At 41.1% G+C, this 25,174-nt stretch overlaps 2 protein-coding genes across 7 annotated transcripts; one reads left to right on the forward strand and one right to left on the reverse strand.

Moving 5' to 3' along the window:
• On the forward strand, positions 1–10,189 carry LOC5505444. 2 transcript variants are annotated; one of them, XM_048733977.1, is made up of 8 exons: positions 1–232; positions 1,434–1,502; positions 2,587–2,715; positions 5,371–5,645; positions 6,016–6,100; positions 6,310–6,420; positions 8,502–8,603; positions 9,517–10,189. In XM_048733977.1, exons 2-8 carry the CDS (start codon positions 1,436–1,438, stop codon positions 9,636–9,638), a joined length of 891 nt encoding a protein of 296 aa, XP_048589934.1. In that variant the 5' UTR covers positions 1–232; positions 1,434–1,435; the 3' UTR covers positions 9,639–10,189. The 2 variants fall into 2 exon arrangements, with proteins under 2 accessions (XP_048589934.1, XP_048589935.1); XM_048733978.1 differs by lacking the exons at positions 1–232; positions 1,434–1,502; positions 2,587–2,715 and adding an exon at positions 3,895–4,122.
• LOC116613221 (neurogenic locus notch homolog protein 1) lies at positions 10,135–25,102 on the reverse strand. Of its 5 annotated transcripts, none has more exons than XM_032373880.2 (21): positions 24,090–25,102; positions 23,844–23,960; positions 23,377–23,487; positions 22,974–23,090; positions 22,632–22,745; positions 22,063–22,176; positions 21,558–21,674; positions 21,347–21,460; positions 20,941–21,054; positions 20,706–20,768; positions 19,923–20,033; positions 19,392–19,505; positions 18,634–18,744; positions 18,059–18,169; positions 17,717–17,842; positions 16,898–17,029; positions 16,230–16,340; positions 15,025–15,123; positions 14,522–14,617; positions 13,962–14,057; positions 10,135–12,471 (listed from the first exon to the last, which is right to left on the reverse strand). In XM_032373880.2, the coding sequence occupies exons 1-21, from the start codon at positions 24,958–24,960 to the stop codon at positions 10,856–10,858; spliced, it is 4,575 nt and encodes a 1,524-aa protein (XP_032229771.2). In that variant the 5' UTR covers positions 24,961–25,102; the 3' UTR covers positions 10,135–10,855. The 5 variants fall into 5 exon arrangements, with proteins under 5 accessions (XP_032229771.2, XP_048589919.1, XP_048589922.1 ...); XM_048733965.1 differs by having other exon boundaries at positions 12,313–12,471; positions 13,966–14,057; positions 24,090–25,101; XM_048733964.1 differs by lacking the exon at positions 10,135–12,471 and adding an exon at positions 12,912–13,258 and having other exon boundaries at positions 13,966–14,057; positions 24,090–25,101.
• Between the last annotated feature and the right edge of the window lie 72 nt (positions 25,103–25,174).

Genomic DNA, 25,174 nt, shown 5'->3' on the forward strand with positions numbered 1-25,174 from the left:
ATCTAAAAATTAATGCCCATATAAGGTAATACAAACGATGGACACTATCAGTTGTGAATAAGTTTGTGTGTCCGCCTACCCTGTCTTCGACTGTTTGTCGCCCAGCAGGTGCTCCAATCAATTCAATGTACCGGTGATCAATCCATTCTAATGAATATTCATCGCCGCTGGTCAAATGGACTACAATTTATTTTTACTACAGGCTTGTGAAAAGAAAAGTTGATCTCAATCGGTAAGACATTACTATAGTTCTCTATTGCTTAAAAAGGACAAAATAGTGTTTTGTTTATTTTAAAATGATTTTTATTGATTTGTTGGCGCACCTTAAATTTATCAATATTGTTGTCGTCGGTTCCGTAAGTCTGCTTAACTTGATTGAAAGCTTGCAAAGAGTAACTGAAACTATGTTCAGCCAAATTCAAATATGAAAGCGCCAAGAATAGGAAGATATTTATTGCTGAAATCAGACATGTTTCCCTGTCAAATATCTGATTTTTTGCGTGTTTAAAAATATCGAAAATTGAATCTATAAATTAGAACTGAAGCTAGTGCTTGTCGTATGCTTATTTGTTGGAAATGAGAATGAATGATAATTTCTACAAGACTACATCTTTAGGTGGAGTGACCCATCTCCCTGGATCCGCCCCAATGTACATGTTAACAATACCTTCACGCCTATATTGTATTGTAATGCAAAACACATGTTAACAACTATGGTTTACCCAACACGAATAGTGAATAGATCCGCCTGCTTGGGACGCTGGAATTTAAAGTCGCATGGTCAGCAGTTTACTTCCGGTCGATTACCTAACAATATCCGATGATTTTTAACGGAAAACGCGAAAAGTATTTCAAAATATTGAAAGCAATGTGTCTATTGGAAGTTTCTTTGGGGATGTGATTAATAATTTAGAGCGGATGGCCTGTTAAATATCTCGGATTCTAATAGATTCTTTTGTCTTTTAACGGTTAAGGTTCCCGTCTGACCTCCGGAAGTAAACTGGTGACAATGCGGCTTTAATATGCTTTAATGTTTTTTTAACACAAACCTAATCGTACTTTAAAAGAAAAATTTGCACAAAAATTTAATAGAGGCAAAATCTCCCTCTTTACGAATGTTACTTTGTTATTGTTTATCATAAAAATACAATGTTTTATTTGCAAGAGATCTACAAAATATCAATAGACGAATTAATTTGATACGTCATCGACTATATTTGAATAAAAACATTTTGCTTACTTGCTTGAATTAGCCGATGAAAATTGATGCCTTGTGTTAATCGGCATTGAATGGGAGCATAAAATGACAGCGTGATTGGCCTTCTTTAAGTCATGGGTGATCTGGCGCAGAAACTTTTATATCGCGCTTGTCTTGTATTGGTAATGGACCGTACCGTGCAGTAATAATGAGTCATGGATTGTTTACTTGTCAGGTATGGATGCAAGTTGGTCCGTCGTCATCTTCATTATTTTATCGTGGGTTCAACATTCAAATAATGCGCGTAAGTACCCGTTGTTCAAGTAACATGTAACGTTCAACCACGCGAACGTTCTGGGGCAAACGGTCAAACATCGACCTTTTAATTTTAATTCAATGATTTGCAATGATTGATTGGTTATGATTTTGTCATTTTGTTTTAAATGAATCATCTTTCTAGGTTTTCCAAATTTTAGAATGGTTTAGGAATAGGATGACTTCTTGATAGAAACTTTTCTGTGACCCTTTATTAAGTAGTGGTTGGCTGCTTTAAAGCGGTATTAGGGACCATAAGCAAGGACGACGAGATCGAATAAGACGCGTTCTGTCGCGCTTCCAATTTAATTCCAATTTAATTGCAATGAAATAAGCAAAACATTATAGTCAGAGACAGAAAAATAAAAAGGGTATTATTTATGAAGTAGTGAACGTAGTTAGAGGAGTTTACAGTGCGCGTCCTCATTTGACCGTAAAAGGAGTTTTCAACGTCATGGTTTGGTTGAAAACGGCTGGAAATTATTAGACAGAACGCATTTTCACGTGCTGCTATTGAATTCTGAATCTAATTCCATTGTTTTTTTTTTGCCGTCGTCTACGTTCCCGTCGTCGTTGCTTTAAGGTCCCTATTGTCACCAGTTTACTTCCGGAAGGCCCTCGGAAACCTCAACCGGCAGGACATATAAAGAATCTATTAGAAGCCGTTTGCTAGGGTCCGGTTCCTAGTAAGCAGGTTAGCACTTACACAGGGATAAATACGGTTAACAATCTTGATTTGTCCTTAGGTTAGCGTTAACCTACTTTTTAGTAACCATGCCCAGGCCATCCGATTTAAATTACCAATCACATCCTGAATGAAACTTACAAAAGACAAACTACTTTCACAATACTGAAGTATTTTACGCGTTTTCCGTTAAAAATTATCGGAAAATATTACGTAATCGGCCGGAAGCAAACTTGTGACTGTGTTGCTTTAATTTGGGGAATATAAATAAACCCTTTTAGTGGAACGCAATTATTTTGGGACTTTTTATAGCGGTCGCTAGACTAGAAGATGGCCGTCAGACAGAGGAACCACTGTATATCTGGAGTTAATTGTTTTTTATCACAAGATGTCGGAGACACAGATTTCGCAAATGGTAACTATGGAATGTGGAAGAACCTGGCTGCCGAGGATATTAAGTGGAAACCAGCATTGACCCAGCTTCTCGGTGGTCCTAAGGATCACTCAGGCAAACAAGGTATTGGTGATAGAAGATGGCTATGATGGTAATGACGGTGGCCCTAGTGATCACTCAGGCAAACAAGGTATTGGTGATAGAAGATGGCTATGATGGTAATGACGGTGGCCCTAGTGATCACTCAGGCAAACAAGGTATTGGTGATAGAAGATGGCGATGATGGTAATGACGGTGGTCCTAGTGATCACTCAGGCAAACAAGGTATTGGTGATAGAAGATGGCGATGATGGTAATGACGGTGGTCCTAGTGATCACTCAGGCAAACAAGGTATTGGTGATAGAAGATGGCTATGATGGTAATGACGGTGGTGCTAATGATCACTCAGACAAACAAGGTATTGGTGATAGAAGATGGCGACGATGGTAATGACGGTGGTCCTAGTGATCACTCAGGCAAACAAGGTATTGGTGATAGAAGATGGCTATGATGGTAATGACGGTGGCCCTAGTGATCACTCAGGCAAACAAGGTATTGGTGATAGAAGATGGCGATGATGGTAATGACGGTGGTCCTAGTGATCACTCAGACAAACAAGGTATTGGTGATAGAAGATGGCGATGATGGTAATGACGGTGGTCCTAGTGATCACTCAGGCAAACAAGGTATTGGTGATGGAAGATGGCTATGATGGTAATGACGGTTGCCCTAGTGATCACTCAGACAAACAAGGTATTGGTGATAGAAGATGGCTATGATGGTAATGACGGTGGCCCTAGTGATCACTCAGGCAAACAAGGTATTGGTGATAGAAGATGGCGATGATGGTAATGACGGTGGTCCTAAGGATCACTCAGGCAAACAAGGTATTGGTGATAGAAGATGGCGATGATGGTAATGACGGTGGTCCTAGTGATCACTCAGGCAAACAAGGTATTGGTGATAGAAGATGGCTATGATGGTAATGACGGTGGTGCTAATGATCACTCAGGCAAACAAGGTATTGGTGATAGAAGATGGCGATGATGGTAATGACGGTGGCCCTAGTGATCACTCAGGCAAACAAGGTATTGGTGATAGAAGATGGCTATGATGGTAATGACGGTGGCCCTAGTGATCACTCAGGCAAACAAGGTATTGGTGATAGAAGATGGCGATGATGGTAATGACGGTGGTGCTAATGATCACTCAGGCAAACAAGGTATTGGTGATAGAAGATGGCGATGATGGTAATGACGGTGGCCCTAGTGATCACTCAGGCAAACAAGGTATTGGTGATAGAAGATGGCTATGATGGTAATGACGGTGGCCCTAGTGATCACTCAGGCAAACAAGGTATTGGTGATAGAAGATGGCGATGATGGTAATGACGGTGGCCCTAGTGATCACTCAGGCAAACAAGGTATTGGTGATAGAAGATGGCGATGATGGTAATGACGGTGGTGCTAAGGATCACTCAGGCAAACAAGGTATTGGTGATAGAAGATGGCGATGATGGTAATGACGGTGGCCCTAGTGATCACTCAGGCAAACAAGGTATTGGTGATAGAAGATGGCGATGATGGTAATGACGGTGGCCCTAGTGATCACTCAGGCAAACAAGGTATTGGTGATAGAAGATGGCTATGATGGTAATGACGGTGGTCCTAGTGATCACTCAGGCAAACAAGGTATTGGTGATAGAAGATGGCTATGATGGTAATGACGGTGGTCCTAGTGATCACTCAGGCAAACAAGGTATTGGTGATAGAAGATGGCGATGATGGTAATGACGGTGGCCCTAGTGATCACTCAGGCAAACAAGGTATTGGTGATAGAAGATGGCTATGATGGTAATGACGGTGGCCCTAGTGATCACTCAGGCAAACAAGGTATTGATGATAGAAGATGGCTATGATGGTAATGACGGTGGCCCTAGTGATCACTCAGGCAAACAAGGTATTGGTGATAGAAGATGGCTATGATGGTAATGACGGTGGCCCTAGTGATCACTCAGGCAAACAAGGTATTGGTGATAGAAGATGGCGATGATGGTAATGACGGTGGCCCTAGTGATCACTCAGACGGACAAGGTATTGGTGATAGAAGATGGCTATGATGGTAATGACGGTGGCCCTAGTGATCACTCAGGCAAACAAGGTATTGGTGATAGAAGATGGCCATGATGGTAATGACAGTGGCCCTAGTGATCACTCAGACAAACAAGGTATTGGTGATAGAAGATGGCGATGATGGTAATGACGGTGGCCCTAGTGATCACTCAGGCAAACAAAGTATTGGTGATGGAAGATGGCTGTGATGGTAATGACGGTTGCCCTAGTGATCACTCAGACAAACAAGGTATTAGTGATAGAAGATGGCTATGATGGTAATGACGGTGGTCCTAGTGATCACTCAGACAAGCAAGGTATTGGTGATAGAAGATGATGATGGTAATGATGATGGTCATAAGGATCACTCAGGCAACAATAATCATTATTATTGTTGTTGTTGTTAAGAAATAAATCAAAATATTCAAAAAGATTCTTTCGTTAACCAGAGCAATTAAAAAACTGGTACTCGACTTTAATGAGACTTTTTATTTAAGATGTTGTTGTTATTATTTTTGCTTTTATTGACGTTGGTGCTGTGTCTATAGTTGTTGCTGTTGTTGTTGATACTGATTAACGGCAGTTCCGATCAATCATTATAATTATCCCTTACTCTAATCTTCCCAGGAACCTACCTTTATGCATCAGTGAACTCTAATGAGTATGGAACCGCAATCTTATTCGGCCAAGACTGGTTCAGCCCGAAGAGAATCCCATTCTGCCTAACCTTCTACTACTCAATGTTCGGCAACCCCCGGAGTGATCTAAATGTTGTGCTAGATCCGGGGGGGAATTTGGAGTATTACTATGTAGCACTTTTGGTAAACTCCACGGATATCGGCGATCACGCAGATCGCTGGTTCAGAGCTGACGTCAGCATCACGGGTAACATCACGAAGAAGGTACCATTTCTACATACGTAATTATTACATAAGAATGTTTTGCGCCTTTATTGTATGAGAGAAGAGTAAATCTAAAGACCACGCGTGACCTGCAGGTCTCATAGTTTGGTCTCCCAGAGAGACATTGTTGCGGGCGCTAAATTTTGTCGCAGCGACAAAGAAATGTTTTTTAGATAGTTGAGAAACATTTAGGAGATATGTCGCACGCTACATATAGCGCTTGACATGTTGCCTAGTTTAGCCAGGCCCTAATCAAATAAATGGCAATAAAGAGACAAAAAATAATTAGGCTTTCAAACAAAGTCCGAAGCCATTTTTTTATCTAGGCTATTGGTTAATTTCCTTACGATTGCTTTCTTTGCATATCTAGGCTAGTATTGCTGCTCACTTCTCACCCGGTGTGGGTCAGTCCGGTATCGCTATTGATGACATATCGGTCTCAGATGGAATATGCGGTAAGCCAAAAGATATATACGTAGACATTTTTTTTATAGTTTGAACCTTAGAAATTAGAAGCTCTACGGATTTTCTTACCTCATTTCAGTCTCTGGAACCCGGGGTATTGAAGACCTTTTTTTTACTTATTTAAAAAAAAAAGGAAATCGATGAATACATGGAGTTACTTTTTTTTTCGAAGTGCTTCAAACTCTTTTTTTGATCGCAGATTGTTTTAACGCGCAGCCTGAGTTATGCGATGCCTGGGGAAGAAAAGGGTTCTGTCGCACTAATCCCAAATGGATGGCGAAGTACTGCAGGAAGAGCTGTGGCACTTGCGGTAAGGCCGTATATATACTACATTCCTGTATTTCAATTTAAGGTAAAGCCTTAAAGATGCTGCCTAACTTGTATTTACAATGTAAGGTAAGGCCGTATATATACTACATTCCTGTATTACAATTTAAGGTAAGGCCGTATAGATACTGCCTAACTTGTATTTACAATGTAAGGTAAGGTCGTATATATACTACATTCCTGTATTTCAATTTAAGGTAAAGCCTTAAAGATGCTGCCTAACTTGTATTTACAATGTAAGGTAAGGCCGTATATATACTACATTCCTGTATTACAATTTAAGGTAAGGCCGTATAGATACTGCCTAACTTGTATTTACAATGTAAGGTAAGGTCGTATATATACTACATTCCTGTATTTCAATTTAAGGTAAAGCCTTATAGATGCTGCCTAACTTGTATTTACAATGTAAGGTAAGGCCGTATATATACTACATTCCTGTATTTCAATTTAAGGTAAAGCCTTATAAATGCTGCCTAACTTGTATTTACAATGTAAGGTAAGGCCGTATATATACTACATTCCTGTATTTCAATTTAAGGTAAAGCCTTATAGATGCTGCCTAACATGTATTTACAATGTAAGGTAAAGTCGTATATATACTGCATACCTTGTAATTACAATTTAAGGTAAGGCCGTATAGATACTGCCTAACTTGTATTTACAATGTAAGGTAAGGCCGTATATATACTACATTCCTGTATTTCAATTTAAGGTAAAGCCTTATAAATGCTGCCTAACTTGTATTTACAATGTAAGGTAAGGCCGTATATATACTACATTCCTGTATTTCAATTTAAGGTAAAGCCTTACAGATGCTGCCTAACATGTATTTACAATGTAAGGTAAAGTCGTATGTATACTGCATACCTTGTAATTACAATTTAAGGTAAGGCCGTGTAGATACTGCCTAACTTGTATTTACAATGTAAGGTAAGGCCGTATATATACTACATTCCTGTATTTCAATTTAAGGTAAAGCCTTATAGATGCTGCCTAACTTGTATTTACAATGTAAGGTAAGGTCGTATATATACTGCATACCTTGTAATTACAATTTAAGGTAAGGCCGTATAGATACTGCCTAACTTGTATATACACGAAGTATTACAATTACAATTTAAGGTATTAGGCCGTATATATACTACATACCCTTTAATTACAATTTAAGGTAAAGCCGTGTATAAACTGCATACATTGTTATTACAATTTAAAGTAAGGCCGTGTGTATACTGCAAACCTTGTAATTACAATTTAAGATAAGGCCGTGTATAAACTGCATTCCTTGTAATTACAATGTAAGGTAAGGCCGTATATAAATACTACATACCTTGTATTTACAATGTAAGATAGGGTCGTGTATATACTGCATTCCTTGTATTTACAATATAAGGAAAGGCCGTATATATACTACATACCTTCTAAATACATACTTTGAGCGAGCAGCGCGCTAAAATATCGATTCTCGGACCTAGTGCAGATATAGGAATCTCCGGTCCGCTATATTAGCCAATCAGAATGCAGGATTCGTCACCGTAACCGCTAAAAAATAAAAGGCCGTATGTGGAGTATACGTTTTATATTTGCAATGAACAGGTTCTTTTCCTTGCTTCTCATTGTTTTAGAGCAAAAGCAAGCGTAAAGGTCCCATCTTGTACGTAATGTAGAGAAAAGAAGTGGGCTGTTTAATTGTCGGCAGTAAATTCTGCCATTGTAAAGGATAAAGAAAAGAAAACATCAAATAGTTGGGAAAAGAACAAAACAACAAGAATAAAAAACAATTCTGATTCTCTAGTCTAATTTAAGAAGGTCATTCCGGCCGCCATTATGCATTCCTGCACAACAGTGAATCAAAGTATCATTACCATTGTCTTAAACAAACAGGTTACTGAGATGTACATACTGTTGCAATGCAATTTCTTACATAAAGTTTCAGCATTCAATTGTTAATGGTTATCTTGAAATCTCTTTCAAGTAGACTGCTGCATTTTTAATGTAAACAATAACAATGATTGGCTGTTCAACATTCTTTAATTACTGCTTGTTGTCTTGATCTTCGTTCAGCCTGCCGTGACTATCATCCGCTCTGCGTGGAGTGGGCCATGAAGGGGAGGTGCCAAGAACGAGATGTAGCCTTCACTTGCCCTTACAACTGCTCCGTTTGCCGTAAGTGTTTTCTTGGTTTGTAAGGTCTTTGAGTTCGCCATGAAGGGGCTGTGTCAGGAACGAGATGTAGTCTTTACTTGATCTTACAACTGCTCTGTTTGCCGTAAGCATGTTGTAAGGGCTTTGGGTGGGCCATGAAGGGGAGGTGTCAAGAACGAGATGTAGCCTTCACTTGTCCTTACAACTGCTCCGTTTGCTTAAGTGTGTTGTATGGGCTTTGCGTGGGCCAGTTAGGGGTCGGGCGTTACGTATCCTTCAGTTGTCTGTATGACTGCTGGTGGCTTGTATGGGCTTTGCGTGGGCCAGTTAGTTTCGGGCGTTACGTATCCTCTCTGTTGGCCGTACGACTGCTCCGTTTGCCGTACGTGTGAATAAAAAGGACTTTAGTGAGCTGATGAGGACTCGGGCAGTTTGCTCTGCACCATTATATACATAAGCACAGCTCGGAAGTCTGCGTGTTTTAAGTGTACTTCCATATGTGAAATCCACGCACCCAGTGTAGTTCAACAAAAGCTGGTAGTCGACTCTACCAAATTTTCGTCTTTCATAAGACTTTTTAATGAGACAGGAGCAAAAAAAAAAACTTGCAATGTCACAATTGTAAGATTGTATTAATTTATTTGCTTAGAGATTCCATGTGCAATACAAAAACAAAAATAAGCTTTGGTTCTTTTTGGTAGATAATCCGTTCTTGAGATATTGAAAGTTGTAAGACTTGATTTTGCTGATATCGCCAGATTTGGGCAAAATTACTACTTTTTCATGATTTATGCCAACTTTATTTGCTCAATCATATCTCAAGAACGGATCATACCAAAAAGTACCAAAGCTTATTTTGTTTTGTGCAATAAAACAGGGATTTCGGTTATTTTACTGTTACCCGCTGGGCCGTATGACTCCCTTTGTGTTTCAGATTGTCATGATAACTTCGCCGTATGTCCAACCCTTGGTGGAATGGGATACTGTGACAAGAGGAGAGAATTCATGAGCGTCAACTGTCAGAAGACGTGTGGCTTGTGTGTCGTCATGGCCTGAAGGTAGATAGACATTGTAAGCTTTTAAAGAAAACCCATGTCGGCGCATTAACAGAGCTACAGCGCATTCGTCAAGTTCGAGTTTAAGTTAAAGTTTGTTTGTCCGAATAGCCTGTTCCAAAAGAAGGAGCAATTTGCTTGCATCAGTTCTACATCTTCATCCTACATTACAGTAAATGGCTCCTTGCTATTGCTTCGTACGATTACCTTCCTGTTTGAATAGAAAGGGCTAACCTGACGAGACAAGAACCGGATAACTGTACAAAAGAACAAAGGGAAACGTTTTAAAGGTTTCGTGTAAACCCTGTTGGAGTGTGCCTTTATGTGCCTTAAGTTTGCACGGATTTTGTTTTTCTTTGAAAATTTTATTTAAAATTAAATCAATATTTGAAAGGTCCCGCAAGCCGGATCTAGCGATCTTGTCTTCAAATCGGAAAGGGCTGGACGCGACTCATTCAATTCTCCAATGAGAATAACCAATTAACTAAACATTTAAATTAGTACGATAGTGTTTTATTGTTAAAAACAGTTAAAAGTTACAAATATTTCATATCATGGTGTAGCAACATTTATTTGGGCAATTGGTTGTAATGTGTTAGTCAGTAGCGGATCTAGGAGGAAGGTTTAGGGGGATGGAAAAGCCCCCCCCCCCCCCCCCCCCCCCCGCCAAAGGAAGTTATGCCATAAGGAACATTCCTGTAAGGTTTGTGCCCTTCCCAGCTCGTTTGCTTTTTTTAAGTCCCCCTCTTCAAAAAAAAAGTAAACCTGCCTTCTTAGGTATTTGTGTCTGTATAGGTCAGAAAGCCAAATGTAACAAAAAGATCCCCCCCTTGTCACCAAACCAGCCCCCTCTTCAATTAAAGGCTAGATCTACCTCTTATAGCCTATACTGTTTCGTTTTCTACTTTATTTAATTATAATTTTGTTGAAATCCAATATGTACATTTTCTTATGCTTCCAATTTTAGGAACATTTGTTTATTTTTTTACACTTCCTCCCAGAAGTAAGAGTGAGGAAGATTTGTCTAGGGATGTTTTACACTTGTTCCAAGGAGTAAGGGGTAACAAAATTTTCTGCGAAACATTTTTCTTTGCTCCCGAAAGTAAGCTGTTTTTAAAGAATGTTTCTTTCTTGTTTAGTGTTGGGTGTGCAAGTATATACATTTTGGGCTAGACCCACTATCTGTGTTATTATACGCCATGTTAGCGCTTTGTGCAACTACTTATCTACGATGTACACCGTGTTCCCTTCTTTGGAGACACTTCCTATCGTCCCTTTCTTCTGCTGCCCTTGGCAACATTGCATCGGACAAGCAGAAGAGCACCTCCTCAAACACTCAGCCGGACAGCTTCCAGATTTCCCGGACAGCATGGCCAATGACTGAATCAGCTTTGGATTAGTGTTCGAAGGAAACTGCGTCGATGCATAGGGGTACGCCTGACCTCTACCTGACGTCAACTGGGTTCCAGGAAACCCGTTAAGTGTCGACAAAGGGTTCCACGAAATTGGTACCCCAGCAGATGAAGAAAGTGGCGCTTGGTTGGAATTTGGGGTCCCACGATAATTTGTGTAGGAAGACGCTTGATAATTTGGTAAAGGAATAGCAGCAGATGATTGAGGTTGTGCAAAGGACGAAATTGGTCGGCCTGATGACATTGACTGCACAATGGGAGGTGCGGATTGAACATTTGATGAAGCTTTACTGCCAGGTGTTCCTATATAGGATGCAACAGAATTCGCCGATGACTGTCCTTGTGGGCCACTTGGCATTTGCAAAGCTGCAAGCCGTGTATGGGATCCAAGAAGTGAACTTAATGGATTAACAGAGTTTCGATTCATAGTGCCCTGACTTGCTTGAAAACTATACGAAGAAGTCATCGGAGGCCAAAGAGGACGTCCAGGGGGTATGTTCGCCGTATTCTTCAGGCTGCTTGCCGTAGACCTCGCCGAGCTTCTCAGACTAGTTTCCGGGACACAGCAGCGAGCGGGGCATGATGGGGCGCATGTGCCGGTGCACTGAGTCGGGCAGACGAGAGTAGATGGTGCCATGAAGCGATTCGCTGTTGGCGTAATCTTGGGATGGTATGCTAGATTGGCAGGGGGGTTCCTTGGTTTAGGCATAGTGTGCTTTGTGCAGCAAGCGGTCGGACAGGTTGGCCGACACCAATCGTATGAGCAGTATCCGGGACATATTTGAGTGCAGCACGTGACAGGGCACGACGGAGAGCATTGATTGGCGCATTCCTGCGGACACGTGGTCGGTTGCTTCACAGGGGGTGGCTGGGGGAGGTGGGTAGGGGTTTGCGTACAGCAGTGTGCAGGGCACGATGGTACACACGCGACTTTGCATTGCGCTGGGCACGTGTCTATTTTGTGCACCGTAATTGGCGTGACGGTATCTTTGCAGCAGTGTTTCGGGCAAGTGGCTGTGCAAGACGTTGCGCATGATACCGGGCACGCTACCGCTGGCTGGTGGGTAGGTAGGGCGCAGCAATGATCAGGACAGCTAGGCGCGCAGCTCACGCTGCATTGCGTTGGACAAGCACTGTTGCCATGGTGACAGCAGTGTGCTGGGCAAGATGATTGACAGTCCGTAGCACATACGGATGGGCATGATTCCGTGACTTGCGTTACGTGGGCCGGGTTGCTTTGGTAACAGCAGTGGAATGGACAGGATGGTTTACAGTCTGTGGCGCATATTGATGGACATGCGTCTGTGACGTGTACCACGTTGATTGGGTGACCATGGTAACAGCAGTGGGATGGGCAGGATGATTGACAGTCTGTGGCGCATATAACAGGGCAGGGCTCTTTGTGCGTCACGTGGGGCGGAGCTGGAAGACAAAATGATCACTTGACGCCCTTAAATATGAGAGGGAGGAAATTGCGCTTTGGAACCTTAAACAGCCTCTGTCAGCCGCCTTTTTGTCGTTCTAGTACCGCTTATTCGGGAAAGCCAATACGATATTTTCGATTGCATTTGGTGAATAAAGTATCAAACTTTGTTTTTAGATGGTTATTTCGAGATTTTGGCACATTATATGCCTTCCAATATTGAATGAAAACAATAACAAAGATGTGACTGACAAGGGCTCTTTTAGAGAAAAGCAAAGCGCTTTATAAATCTAGTTTTTACATTATGTTGCTCTAAACAAATATTTCTTCATGTCGAAGCCCCATGAAAAATGCTCAATTCAGTACCGGTAGCGTGTGTTTTTGGTACAATATTTTAGTCTATAACGATATTATGATCTAATTTACAAAATCCACCAAATTGGAAATAGTTCTATTTTATTACATCTTTTGATTTATATACAAACATGTTTCTGTTATGGGTATGAATGCTCTATTCATGAAAGAAGCGTATTGATGCAAATGTTTACATACTTTCTTTGCTTTTGTTAACGGTTTGGGTTTGAGATATAATGTTTTAGTTAAAATCCGAGACGCCATACATTCATCTATCTTCCTAAAGTCGTGGTCATGGTGGCGCGATATATGTCACTCCTATTACTGTACGTTTCTCGTATAGGCGTTTGTTGCGAAGCTTTTCTTTGTGTCGTCGTTGTCGTCGACGACGTTCTTAGTGTTGTTTTAAGTTTGCTGCTGTTGGGTTGTCGCATGTGTCAATGATTTTCCGTTTTTTTTACTGATTTAGGAATTACACTACTGGCCTCATTATTTAGAACAGCATAAAATTGTGTTTTTGATTTATCTTAAAATTTGCTTTATGTTCCTTTATGAACACTTATTTATTCGTTACCATTAAGGAATATTAACACTAGCGAGTGAAGACGGAGAAATGATTTACTTATGTGTGACTTCCATACTTTGCGGGTGTAGATTAGCGCAAAGGAGACGCAAGCGGAAAAGGCAGCCGAAAATGAAACAACATGGAACTTTGTTTTTCTCCTTTTCCACTCGCGTGTTCATCTTCGCAAGTCTTTCTTATTCAGTTACATTTTACTTTAAATTCATTTATTTACCCATCGTAGTTCGTTACTATTAATACATATTTACACTAGCGAAGGAAGCGGAGACCGAGAGCGTAGCGAAGATATAAGATGCTTACTGCGCTTGCGTAAATCATCGCGGAGAAGGCGCATGCGGAGCAAGGAAGAAACAGAGCTGTTCCTTGTTTTCCTTCTCCGCTCGACTCTCCTTTGCGCTGACTTACACAGGCCGCCGCAAACTCTTATGTCCCAATTACTTTCTCTGTCTACGTTCTCTTCGCTAGTGGAAAGCAGATCCAGTTAGCTGGTGATGCAATGGAAATGCTTAGCTTGCTTTAGGAATTACATTTACACCAGCGCGTTATTTTTACCTACGCAGTGTTTGCCGTCAAAGTAGTATCCTTTGCCGCAGACACAAACTCCCCGCATGCAATGGGAGTTGGGTGGACATGAATCACACGTGTCCGCTTGTGAGAAAAACAAACAATCAGCGGTTTGCAATGAATAGGGGACATGCGCTAAGAGATCACGTGACTGTTTGAGTTGTGAACTAGCGCGCGCTCAGGCTTTTAGCGGAAAAGCAACAGCAACAAAAAGCAGCTTATTCAGCGCTTACGAAGCCAGAATTCTTTTAAGAAAGGGTTTAGTTTCGTTTGAGGATTTTATTTTTACGTGGTTCTCTGGTGAGACGGGCGCAGTCATTTCTGTGATTATTTTGGTTTGAATTTGCCACCCAGAAAGGTCACGTGATCTCTTGCCGAACACGCCTATCATGCCTTGCAATAGAAATATGTCGATAATGATCGTTACTTTAAAAAAGAGAGACCCCCCCCCAAAAAAAAAAGACACCTTACATAAAATGGAACCCCGTTAACAAGGGTATCACTCGGATCCACCAAACTGAACCCGCTAGAACCCTTTCTTTACTCACGTTGGCATTGGTGTCCGTCGCCGGTGTATCCAGGGTTGCACACGCACTCGTTGGCAACGCACGTGGCATGGCGATTGCAGTCGTTGCATGTTTTGACTGTAAATAGCGAAAAAAGGGTGATGTAAATACCATTCACTGACTAATGGGTTGTGTTAAGGCAGAATATTGTACTAGGTGATCCAGAAACAAGCCTTGAGGCAATGTGCAGCATTGATGGGGATATTCTATTTATTTCAACTTTAAAAAAAAAATAAGCACCTCCAGGTCAACTTCGGAACTTGTTTTTAGATGCTTTGGAATATTTCGCCTTCGTAGCCCACATGATCCTTAGAAACAGATCGCACGTGCGTCACACGTGTTACCTCATGTGACCTGTCACGTACGCATTTGTAGGCAATATTTGTACAACTATCTGCGCCTCGGATACAGATCGCATGTCCTCACACGTGTTTTGGTCGCGTGACGCTTTTTTATCATGACGCGCCTACTATTATATTACGTACTTTTGGTGCATTGGAATCCATCGCCTTTGTATCCGACTCTACATCTACACGCTCCTTGGATGCAGATCGCATGTGGGTCGCACTCGTCACAGTCGTCAACTGAAGTTTAAAATAATAATAAGAGATGAGGGCTTGAAGGATCACCGTTGTATTTTTTATTTGTATTTTATATAGCCTGAGTAAACAGACCCCCGCACAAAAATTGAGCGAGAGTCTGAGCAACGAACTGGAATGTAACGTACTGGATGGCGTGACACTGCCCAGATCCGGGTAGTGATTCTGATTGGTCGACGCGTATTTAGACAGCACACACCTTCGCGCGTTGGTTTTTAACGTCCTATTCAAAAAAATTCATTTTGATGATTTTAATATCATTGAGTTTGTTTTGTATTTTGTGATCTAAATACATCGAAGATGCTTCGTCAAGATACAAAGTGGGAAATTGTTCCCAAAGTGCGAAAGATTGACTCCGTTTGATCGTCGCGAGCAACTACCATATAGAAGTCGTACTACTCGTATCTATGTAAGACTTGCGTTCGTAATCTAAAGAAAAGGGAAGGGCTGAATTAAACTTTTATTCCTTTCAAGGCGGCCTTGAATGCACAAAAGATCAACTGGACTTGCCTTATATAAGTCTTCGGGGGAAACCTATATCTCAAGATATATCTTGTGGCTAGTGCGTTTTATGTTTAGAATTCATCAAGGACACTTCGTCAAGACGCAAAGTAGGAAACTGCTCGCTTACGGCTCTAGCATGCCTACGTCTAAAATCGAAAGTGCCTTGAGCTCGTCTTCGTTTAAACCATCCACTTTAAACTGCTTACAACAAGTCAAAACTAATTATTTTGGAAGTTTTAAATCTACCGATCTCACACTCGACCCCGTCTCCTTTGCAGCCGTCCGCGTTTGTCAGTCGCTAAAGCGCTTTTGCGACGACTCGACGATCATCTTGCGAAACTTAAGGATAAACAACCACGCGACACAGCCATAACGCGTCGACCAATCAGAATCACCCTGATCTGGGCAGTGTCACGCCAGCCAATACGTCACATAGATTTTGAGCGGGGGTCTGTTAACTCAGTCTATATTTTATAGAGATTTAAATTGATTATCAAGATAAAGTAAGTATTTCCTAAAGTCTTGCCTTATTTTTTGTATTAACACGCTTATCGCATCCATTTGTTAAAAAAAAGCATGTAGCCCACCGTCACAGTGTTCGCCTCGGTATGCTCCTATACACCGACACGTGTAGCCATCTTCCTTCTCGTCACACGTGCCGCCATGGAGACATGGGTTGGGATGACAGAAGTGCTGGGCTGAGATAAGATCAAATAAAGAAGTCACACAAGAAAACACGGTAGGGTAATACTATTTGGATTAATGCTTTGCGGATTTCCGTCGAATCGAATATCAAGTTCGAAAATCGGAATATGAATGAGATAAAGTGATTGAAGACCTAAGTTATTAACTAGAACCTCAGCGTCCGCGATGATCAGTGAAACAGAAAGATAAGAAATAGTATATTTGGCCTGTTTGGCGAAGTTTACAGGGCGTGGTTTTGTGTATTATATGTGCCTTTCACCAATTACTCCCTTGGTCTTCCTTTTTCCAAGGGTTCTTCTGTTTTCCTCTCCCCCCAAAAAGTAGTTATATCGAGTCCTAAAGTTGATTCCTATAATCTATCGATACTATGTATAATTATCCCTTAAATGCCTCCGATTAATGCACTCTGAATCTGCGTCCTCATTATTTGGCCTTGCGATTGTAATGTGGGCAATTTGAGCGATTTCCAAAGACTTAATAACAATGTATTTGTTTTCGGTAGCACGGTTTCAACGTTTGTAACCTAGTGCATTCGAAGTATCCTCCCTACCTTTCTTCTCGCACAACTCGCCCTTGTAACCATCTGCACAAACGCACCGGAACTTTCCTCCCTCGTCCATACAGGTCCCACCATGGCGGCACGGGTTGGATAGACATGGGCTGGGAGGTTTCGTGGGGGCCGCTTGAGAAGCAGAATGAATTGTTTAGATTGTTTATTATGTAATTAGCCCTTACATCAGGCGATTTCGCAGGGAACGTAAAATAGGCTGACACTCGGGCTATTATGTTTTATGCTTATATACAAAGTCAACGGCGATAAAGCCTGTACTAGTCCCGTAGACATAGCCTAAACATTGCCCAGAACTGCTGCACCGCCTCGCTTGGCTGACTACAAGTATGACAAAGGAAATGTTTGGGCAGAGGCGGATCAGGATTTCAAAATGGGGGTGGATAATGGCCAGCTAGACGGCTTTTAACTGATCCAATGGTTCTTAGTAGGTCACATAGATCTAGCAATACTTCACGCTGAATTGGATTTGTCACGTCAGCAAAGTCAAGCAGGCGAAGGCACATGGACAGTACCTCCCCCGTCCATCAAACATATTTTCTTCTCACAAAATGACTTCATTTTTATTTACTTTTTCTCAAAGGGGGGTGTATATCTACCCAATCCACCCCCCACCCTTTATCCACCTCTGGAGCTATCTCGCGGCGCCTCTAAACATTGTTCACAGCCAGCAATACTCGGCAATGGTCGCTTTTTGCATTACAATGGCCGTGGCCTTTCAGATTGTCAGATTCGTCTTCGGTCGCAAGGCGAGATCACAGCAACCTGTTTCCGAGATAAATATGGACGAGGTATACTCACCCAGGTCCTTCTCGCAGTTTCTTCCGTTAAAGCCCGGTTCACACAGACATACATAGCCATTTGGAAGCTCTTGGCAGGAGCCACCATTTAGGCACGGACTTGGCAGACAGAATCTCGGGTTTGCAGCTGTCAAGACGAGCAGACAAGCAATAGAGATATACTCAATGAAAAAACATTCAAATGGTCCTAACATATTTGAATCTTGAATGGGGTGGCTATTTAATGGAACCCAAAAGAGTTTTTAAGGTATCTATTTGCCTGCGTGGCAGCCCTGAAAACCCTATGTACACGCCTACCTTAAGCCTGCGATAGACGATCACCTTATAAAAGCTTAAAGCTCACCTCCATCCTTGAAACAACCGCCTTTGGTTCCATCTCCTGAGTATCCCTCATCGCACACGCATCTTCCATTCTCGCAGTGTGCATGCACATCACATAATGAACACTTGTCAACTGGAGACAGGAAGGAAGACATGGTATCAGTGTGGATACGACATAAGATTCATGGGGGCCTAGAGCCTGAATGGCCACGCAGAGGCCTGTCGGTCTAGCAAAGCTCTGTAGTGCCTGTGCCTCTCATTGATCAGGGACGTAGAAGGGGGCATGCGACCCCCACCAATATCATTAAAAATTATAAGGAAATGACCAGAAGGGGCGTGGCTGTGCTCCCAATATTTTAACAATGTTTCTGTATTGTGCCCCACCCACCCCCAATCTTACGTGTCTCTGTTGTTGGTTTCCGGGTACGATCGCTTTTGACGTTAGTTGCGTTTGTTTGCTAAGGATTACCGAATTCTTTGGTGAACCACCCTCACCAAAACGCAACAATTTTTATCTTTGTTCCGTGGTTAGATATGAGGGCGGACACACTACAAACATTCTATAGGTGTGATATTATTTCTAGTACTTTCTAGTACCTTCACAAGTAGGTCCCTGATAGCGAGTGGGGCACTTGCAGATGAATGATCCGTCACGTGGGATGCACGTGGCTCCGTTAGAACAGGGGTTGGGTTCGCACGAAGTGGGTTCTGGATAAGAGGAAAAATGCACCACTATCATAATTTGTCACAAATTAAGCAGACAATTCTGTGTGATACATATTTGAATGCAACCTTCCCATTTAAACACCTTAAAATTTAAGTAGACTGCACTAACTGTGCCGAAAAAATAATATTTTTGCTTATAATTGCCAAGACTTGAGATCATATAAGATAATTGGATGCCCCTTTTTATGGTCACGCTGCATGATCTGTTTGCAATTGATGTATCTGTTATATTTGTTTGTGAGCGTTTTGTAAGGTAATCTAATGCTTAGGTTGTTAATACAAGTCACTGGACAACAATGACTATAAGGCAAAAGACATAGGAAGCGACAGAGCTGACCCGAAATTGACAGGATTTTGAGACTGGGTATCAGACTAATACAAAGGCCGAGGCCATGCTTGGAAAATTTCGACTTTTAAAACGATTTAGATTGTCATAGGATTTCATAGTAAGTTGCGTCATTTAATATTTTCGCTCGATTTCTTCCATTATACATATATATTTACCTATTTTGAAACCTCCGACCAGAACAATGGCCGCATCCCCACTTTTTAATTAATTGGGACAGGCGCATATACAGAGTTATTAACGTTTGCTCGCTTTATACAAAGGGTCGTCTAGAATCACGAACCTTCACAATTTGCCCCACTGTATCCTTCAGTGCATGCGCAAACAAAGGCACCGCCTCCCGTCTCCGTACAAGTTCCCCCGTTGTGGCACGGCTGGCTCAAACACGGCCTGGGATCTGTTGATGAATAAAAACGTCACAGGTGATACACTATGATAAGTGCATCAAATGAAAAAAGCTCAATACAAAAGGTCCAAAAAGTCGTGATCGTAAACAAAAAGAATGAATACAATGTACCAAAAACTGGTATTCGACTCGTCTTTAATAAGACTTCTTCAGGGCAGACTGAAAAAGGTGAATCGCTACAAGCTTATAATTATAATGGCAACATAGTTTATCGTAAGAAAAAGAGCAAACGAAAATTTGAGTAGTGATGAAGTGAGTTTAGTGCCGACTTTTAAGAATTCAAAAGCCGATTGTTCCATAGAAATACTGTAGTTTTGGAACTAGCAGGGGGGGGGGGTATTTTTTCATGGGGGATTGATCTCTGGACAACTGCAATAGTATATGCTTTACTAAATCAATGTTATTCACCTTTGCAATCGGTGCCTGTGTACTCTTTGGCACATTCGCACGTGTAGCCGTCGTGTCGAGTAGTACAAGACCCGCCATTATAGCAAGGGTTAGGGTGGCATCTGTTGACATCTGAACAAATAAATAGAATCATTTAAAACAAATACAAATAAACAATCATCGTCGTTATTGCAAGGGTTGAGGTGGTATCTTTTGGCATCTGAACAAATAAAAAGAATCATTTAAAACAAATACAAATAGACAGAATCATCGTCGTTATTGCAAGGGTTGAGGTGGTATCTTTTGGCATCTGAACAAATAAATAGAATCATTGCCGTTATTATAAATAAATAGAATCATCTTCGTTATTATAAATAAATAGAATCATCGTCGTTATTATAAATAAATAGAATCATCGTCGTTATTATAAATAAATAGAATCATCGTCGTTATTATAAATAAATAGAATCATCGTCGTTATTATAAATAAATAGAATCATCGTCGTTATTATAAATAAATAGAATCATCGTCGTTATTATAAATAAATAGAATCATCGTCGTTATTATAAATAAATAGAATCATTGCCGTTGTAGCAAGGGTTAGGGTGGCATCTGTCGACATCTGAACCAATCATCGTCGTTTTTGATGTATCACTCATAAATGTAATAACACCCATAAATGTAAGAACAACCTTAAATGTAAGAACACGTCTCCCATAAATGTAATAAACAGTCAACCATAAATGTAAGAACAAATCGCCCATAAAGACGCAATAATTAGAAAACGAAAAGATATTTCAAACCTGTATAAAATTGTGACACGTTAAGGCCAGGAAACCTTCCGTTCATCAGCAAACTTGATATATCTGAAAACATTAAAGGCAATAAGAATATAATAATAGCATATAAATTTCTTCAAATTAAACATACAAATCGCTAAAGCCCAATATGGTTAAAACAAAATAAAAAATAAAACAAATATAAATCATCAAAACGTACTAATGCGTGTTCAAAGAAATCTTGCGGAGATTCTTATACCTGGTAGAGGTTCGCAGTGGTGTCCGTTGCCGTAGTAACCGGAATGACATACACACTTGCCGTCCGTACAGCCAGCGTTTACGTGACAGTCCATGCATTCGGTGTGGAGCGTAACTAAAAAAGAGAACCATAAAAGGGAGTCATGAGAAAAGGTATGTGCATGAACAGGCAACGAACGGTAGACGTAAGGACGATAAGTAAGGGAAACGAAGGAAAGGGAAAAGTAAATCAATACACGACGAATAAGTACACTTAAGCCCTTTTTTGGTAAAAAAGAAATAAATACACCATGACACTCATAATCGATTTTTCATTTAGATACATTTTAGCCCTATAGCTGCGCCTTGTCAGGCCACAGGTTTTTTTTATTTTCGTCGAATTTTAAGAAATAACAGACCCCACCCACCTTCACATGTTGTTCCGCTGTATCCCTCATTGCAGGCGCATTTGTACGAATCTCCAGCTGACGTGCAGTGTCCACCATTCAGACAGGGGTTTCGCTGGCAAGGATCTATTATATCTAGAGATGAAAACGAGCACAAAAAAGTCGTTTGGTTTTGACAGGGGAAGGCTTGACTTCCAGGATCAAAGCTACAACTTTAACCTTATTGGCATACCTCGACACAAATGGCCGCCGTACTTATCAGTACACTCGCATCTGAAGCTGTCGTGATCAGTTTCAATGCACGTTGCCCCGTTCTCACAGGGGGAGGACTCACAGCTCGATACGCGTTCTGTCCGAAGAGTTAAGAAGTATTATTAAAATTAATGTAGTGAGCGACGCGCGCTACCCCAACCACCTTAAGAGTTTTTTACTGCACATTAGATAGCCACGGAATTCTCCTAGTTCTACTGGGTATGTGGGAAAGGGAGCAATAATAATAATAATAATAATAATAATAATAATAATAATAATAATAATAATAATAATAACAACAATAATGACAAAGATAATAAAAAAACGTCATATTCTTTATTTAGCTACTCATAGTCATAATTTACAATACATATTACATAACCTAGAGAAGATAACTAGAAGGAGGGGAGCCAAAAAAGAGCTGATAGGTTATCACTTGTAGGTAATCGTTATTGAAAGGGGTGGGTGCTAACATTTAAGCTTACCTTCGCACGTGAGGCCCCTGTACGATAAGGGGCACTGGCAGGTGAACGTGCCAGAACCGGTGGAAAGGCACTGACCGCCATTCACACATGGATTGGAGTGGCATATGTCAAGATCTTGAGCATGGAATGGATAATCGCAGCGGCATTATTAAAATTTCCCGGTGACATCGTCATCATCATCATCATCACAGCCAACCGTCAATATCAACACCACCCCCTTCTTCATCATCAATATTCTTATCGTAACTATTATCATTATATCATTAAATAACTGTAAAATTTACTTATCATATATTTGATTAAGTCGTCATTACAATTCCTATAATTACCATCAATCTCAATCATTGTCATCATAAGATTCATTGTCATCATAAGATTTATTGTCATCATAAGATTCATTGATTTAGACAGCACGATTTTGTCTAAGAAATGTCTTAACACTACGACTTTCGTAGCCGAACGTCGTAGCAAAATCATAGGCTGATTTACACTCTACGACTCGAGTTTTAAAGTGTTGCATACAAGTATACGACTAAATCGCGATGTCTAAATCAGCTTTATACACCTACCTCCACAGTCCCGTCCCGTAAAACCCGCGGGACATCTACAGACAAACATTTGCTGGCCATTCATACATGTACCGCCATTCTTGCATCGATTATAACCACCGCAGTAATCCGCCTCTGGGCAAGGGAAACTATAGTTATAGACCTATAACAGCTAGAACAAACTAACCACAGAAGTTTGGGAGCAACAGAGTAGGGTATTTCAGCAACAACAGCATTAATAACATAATGACGACACAAACAACAACGTAATCTCAATTATCAATATTCAAAGAACCGTGACCTGACAAACGAGGAAAACACAGACAACAACTGTTAAGACGGTAACAAGTCAAAAAACTTTACCTTCACAGTTGCTTCCTTTGAAGCCAGACTTGCATATGCATGAGTACTCGGTACTGTCCCCGTGTTCCACGCACATGGCACCGTTTTTGCAGGGATTTGGAAGACATTTATTGGCCACTAATAGCATAATGAAGATAAAAGTTGTATGAGTATCACTTTTTGGCAATAGGCCCGTTGCCAGGGTTATCCATTTAGAGGACCATTTTCTCGTCCTAGCTCGCAGTGGTACGTACTTTTCCTTTATTAGAGCAGACGTTACAGTCGAGTGACGGGTTTTTTTCCGAACCCCCGAGCCCTCCTGGCTACGTGCCTGGGCAAATTTATTTTGAATCGATTTTAAACGGATAACGAAACAAGCAAGGTAGTTGCAAGCTTTAGTACAAGACATAAAGGTCTTAACCACCTTCGCAATTGGTCCCCTTGAACCCACGCACACAAGTGCACACGAAACCAGACACGGTGGGGTAGCAGTTGCCATTGTTCTTGCAAGGATTCGGAATGCACTGGTTCGTGTCTGTTAAATTTAAGAAATACCATAAATTTCTACCATGTATGACGTTGATTATTACTTTTAAGCACTTTATGAAAGTAAAATAGGCTTAAGTGTTTTTTTTTCTTCTAATTAGTTTCATGCAGCACCTGGAGGCGGTCATTATGAGTAACAAAATGTTGCGATTATAAGTTTATATTTCTTTAACCTTTTTATTTTAACGATTTATTAGACTTTCAGAACGATTGCTGGCCGTGAAAGGATCAGAGTTCTCTCGAGAGGTCTCAATCGTGAATATCGATGAGGTCCCCCCCGTGTCATTGCCTTTTGTTGCTGTTGACTTGTTGTGTGATTAGGCAGATGAGGATTGGATACCTTACCTTCACAGTGTCTTCCCATGAATCCTGCGGGGCATGCGCATTCGTAGTCGTGCAAGAAAGCTGTGCACACACCGTCATTAAGGCACGGATTCGGCTCACACTTGGCCCTGGTTGAGACTGAATGAGTAGAATGAAACTGAACATCTCATATTGTATTCAAACACGAGCTTAGAGAAAGACTCATTGGCTAGAGAAACCACGCTTTACTGATACTTGATATTTCGAATGAAAGACTAGCACTTTTACCTTCATGATGATGGTGATGATGATGTCGATGATAAAGATGATTCGTCTGACTTAACGCTTCAGCCATGTGAATTGGATCTCCATTGTCGCCTACAAATGGCCTGAACTGCTGAGGGAGCATACCCTCTGGGCCCTGAACATCGTTAGGCACATTCAATGTATTAGGATCCCCTATGTCTCGCATCATTGGCTCTGGCTGCTCGCTGAAATAAGGTCTTGCCAGTACTTGCCTCGCTTCTGATGCTATAGGGCGGTTAAAATGCACGGGCTGCCCAGCCATGTGTATTACCCGAGGGGCTTGATTGACGTGTAAAGGTACACCTATATTCATAGGAATCGAGGCTTTGATGTCAGGCTTGTGTAAGAGTTTAAAGGCTTCGTAGCGATTAAGCCCTTCAGGGAGCAAACCTTGCCTTTCGCCTATCGCGCTGTTCAGGCGTATCAGATTATCAACGACAGTCTTATACGGTGTTGGCCCCCAAATATGTATCGCCTTCATTGGCCCTTGTTCTTGCTTAGGTTTACTTAGCTTGTCTTTGAGAACAGCCGAAGTTTCGACAACCTGTAATGGTGACTCTGGTTCGGGAAACTCGTCAGAAGGAACGTCCTTCAGTTTAAGATCTTTCCGTTTTAATCTACGATGTCGGGAATTCCTTTTATATTTTGCCTTTTCGACTTCATCCCAACTTTGTCCCTCTGAATTTCTGCGATACAAATATCTACTATTTTCTGTACTATGACGCTGATCTCCCCGATTTTCCATCAAGTCATAATAATCTTTGTTTTGTCTCCGTGAAACAGCTTTTGTCCCTTTGAGCAAAATCAAAGCCATAAGCAGGCAAGACCCAAAGTGCAGGAGAAGACTTCTCATCTTGAAACCTTCCTATCACCTTAATTCGTTCACCATTTCAAAATCATTTTTGAAATATAAATCAAGACAAAATGTCGTCGACCATTAATGATGATCAGTGTCAATCCCGCGTACGTTTGAAGACCGTGTTGACCTGAGCAGGTGGTCGATGTCGTCATAAGAAATCCGTGTGTTCCCCTTGACATTTTGGTACACAGACAAACTTAACACCGGG

Source organism: Nematostella vectensis, chromosome 11 (genome assembly GCF_932526225.1).
Source record: "Nematostella vectensis chromosome 11, jaNemVect1.1, whole genome shotgun sequence".
NCBI lineage: Eukaryota > Metazoa > Cnidaria > Anthozoa > Actiniaria > Edwardsiidae > Nematostella > Nematostella vectensis.

Coding starts and splice junctions, on each gene's coding strand:
- LOC116613221 (XM_032373880.2), bottom strand. CDS start 24,960: ATGAGAAGTCTTCTCCTGCACTTTGGGTCTTGCCTGCTTATGGCTTTG. Junction 17,030..17,716: donor AAACTGCGAGAAGGACCTGG/GTGAGTATACCT, acceptor CTGCTTCTCAAG/CGGCCCCCACGAAACCTCCC. Junction 14,618..15,024: donor TGGATTCCAATGCACCAAAA/GTACGTAATATA, acceptor CGCTATTTACAG/TCAAAACATGCAACGACTGC.
- LOC5505444 (XM_048733977.1), top strand. CDS start 1,436: ATGGATGCAAGTTGGTCCGTCGTCATCTTCATTATTTTATCGTGGGTT. Junction 1,503..2,586: donor TCAACATTCAAATAATGCGC/GTAAGTACCCGT, acceptor TTTTATCACAAG/ATGTCGGAGACACAGATTTC. Junction 5,646..6,015: donor CGGGTAACATCACGAAGAAG/GTACCATTTCTA, acceptor TTGCATATCTAG/GCTAGTATTGCTGCTCACTT.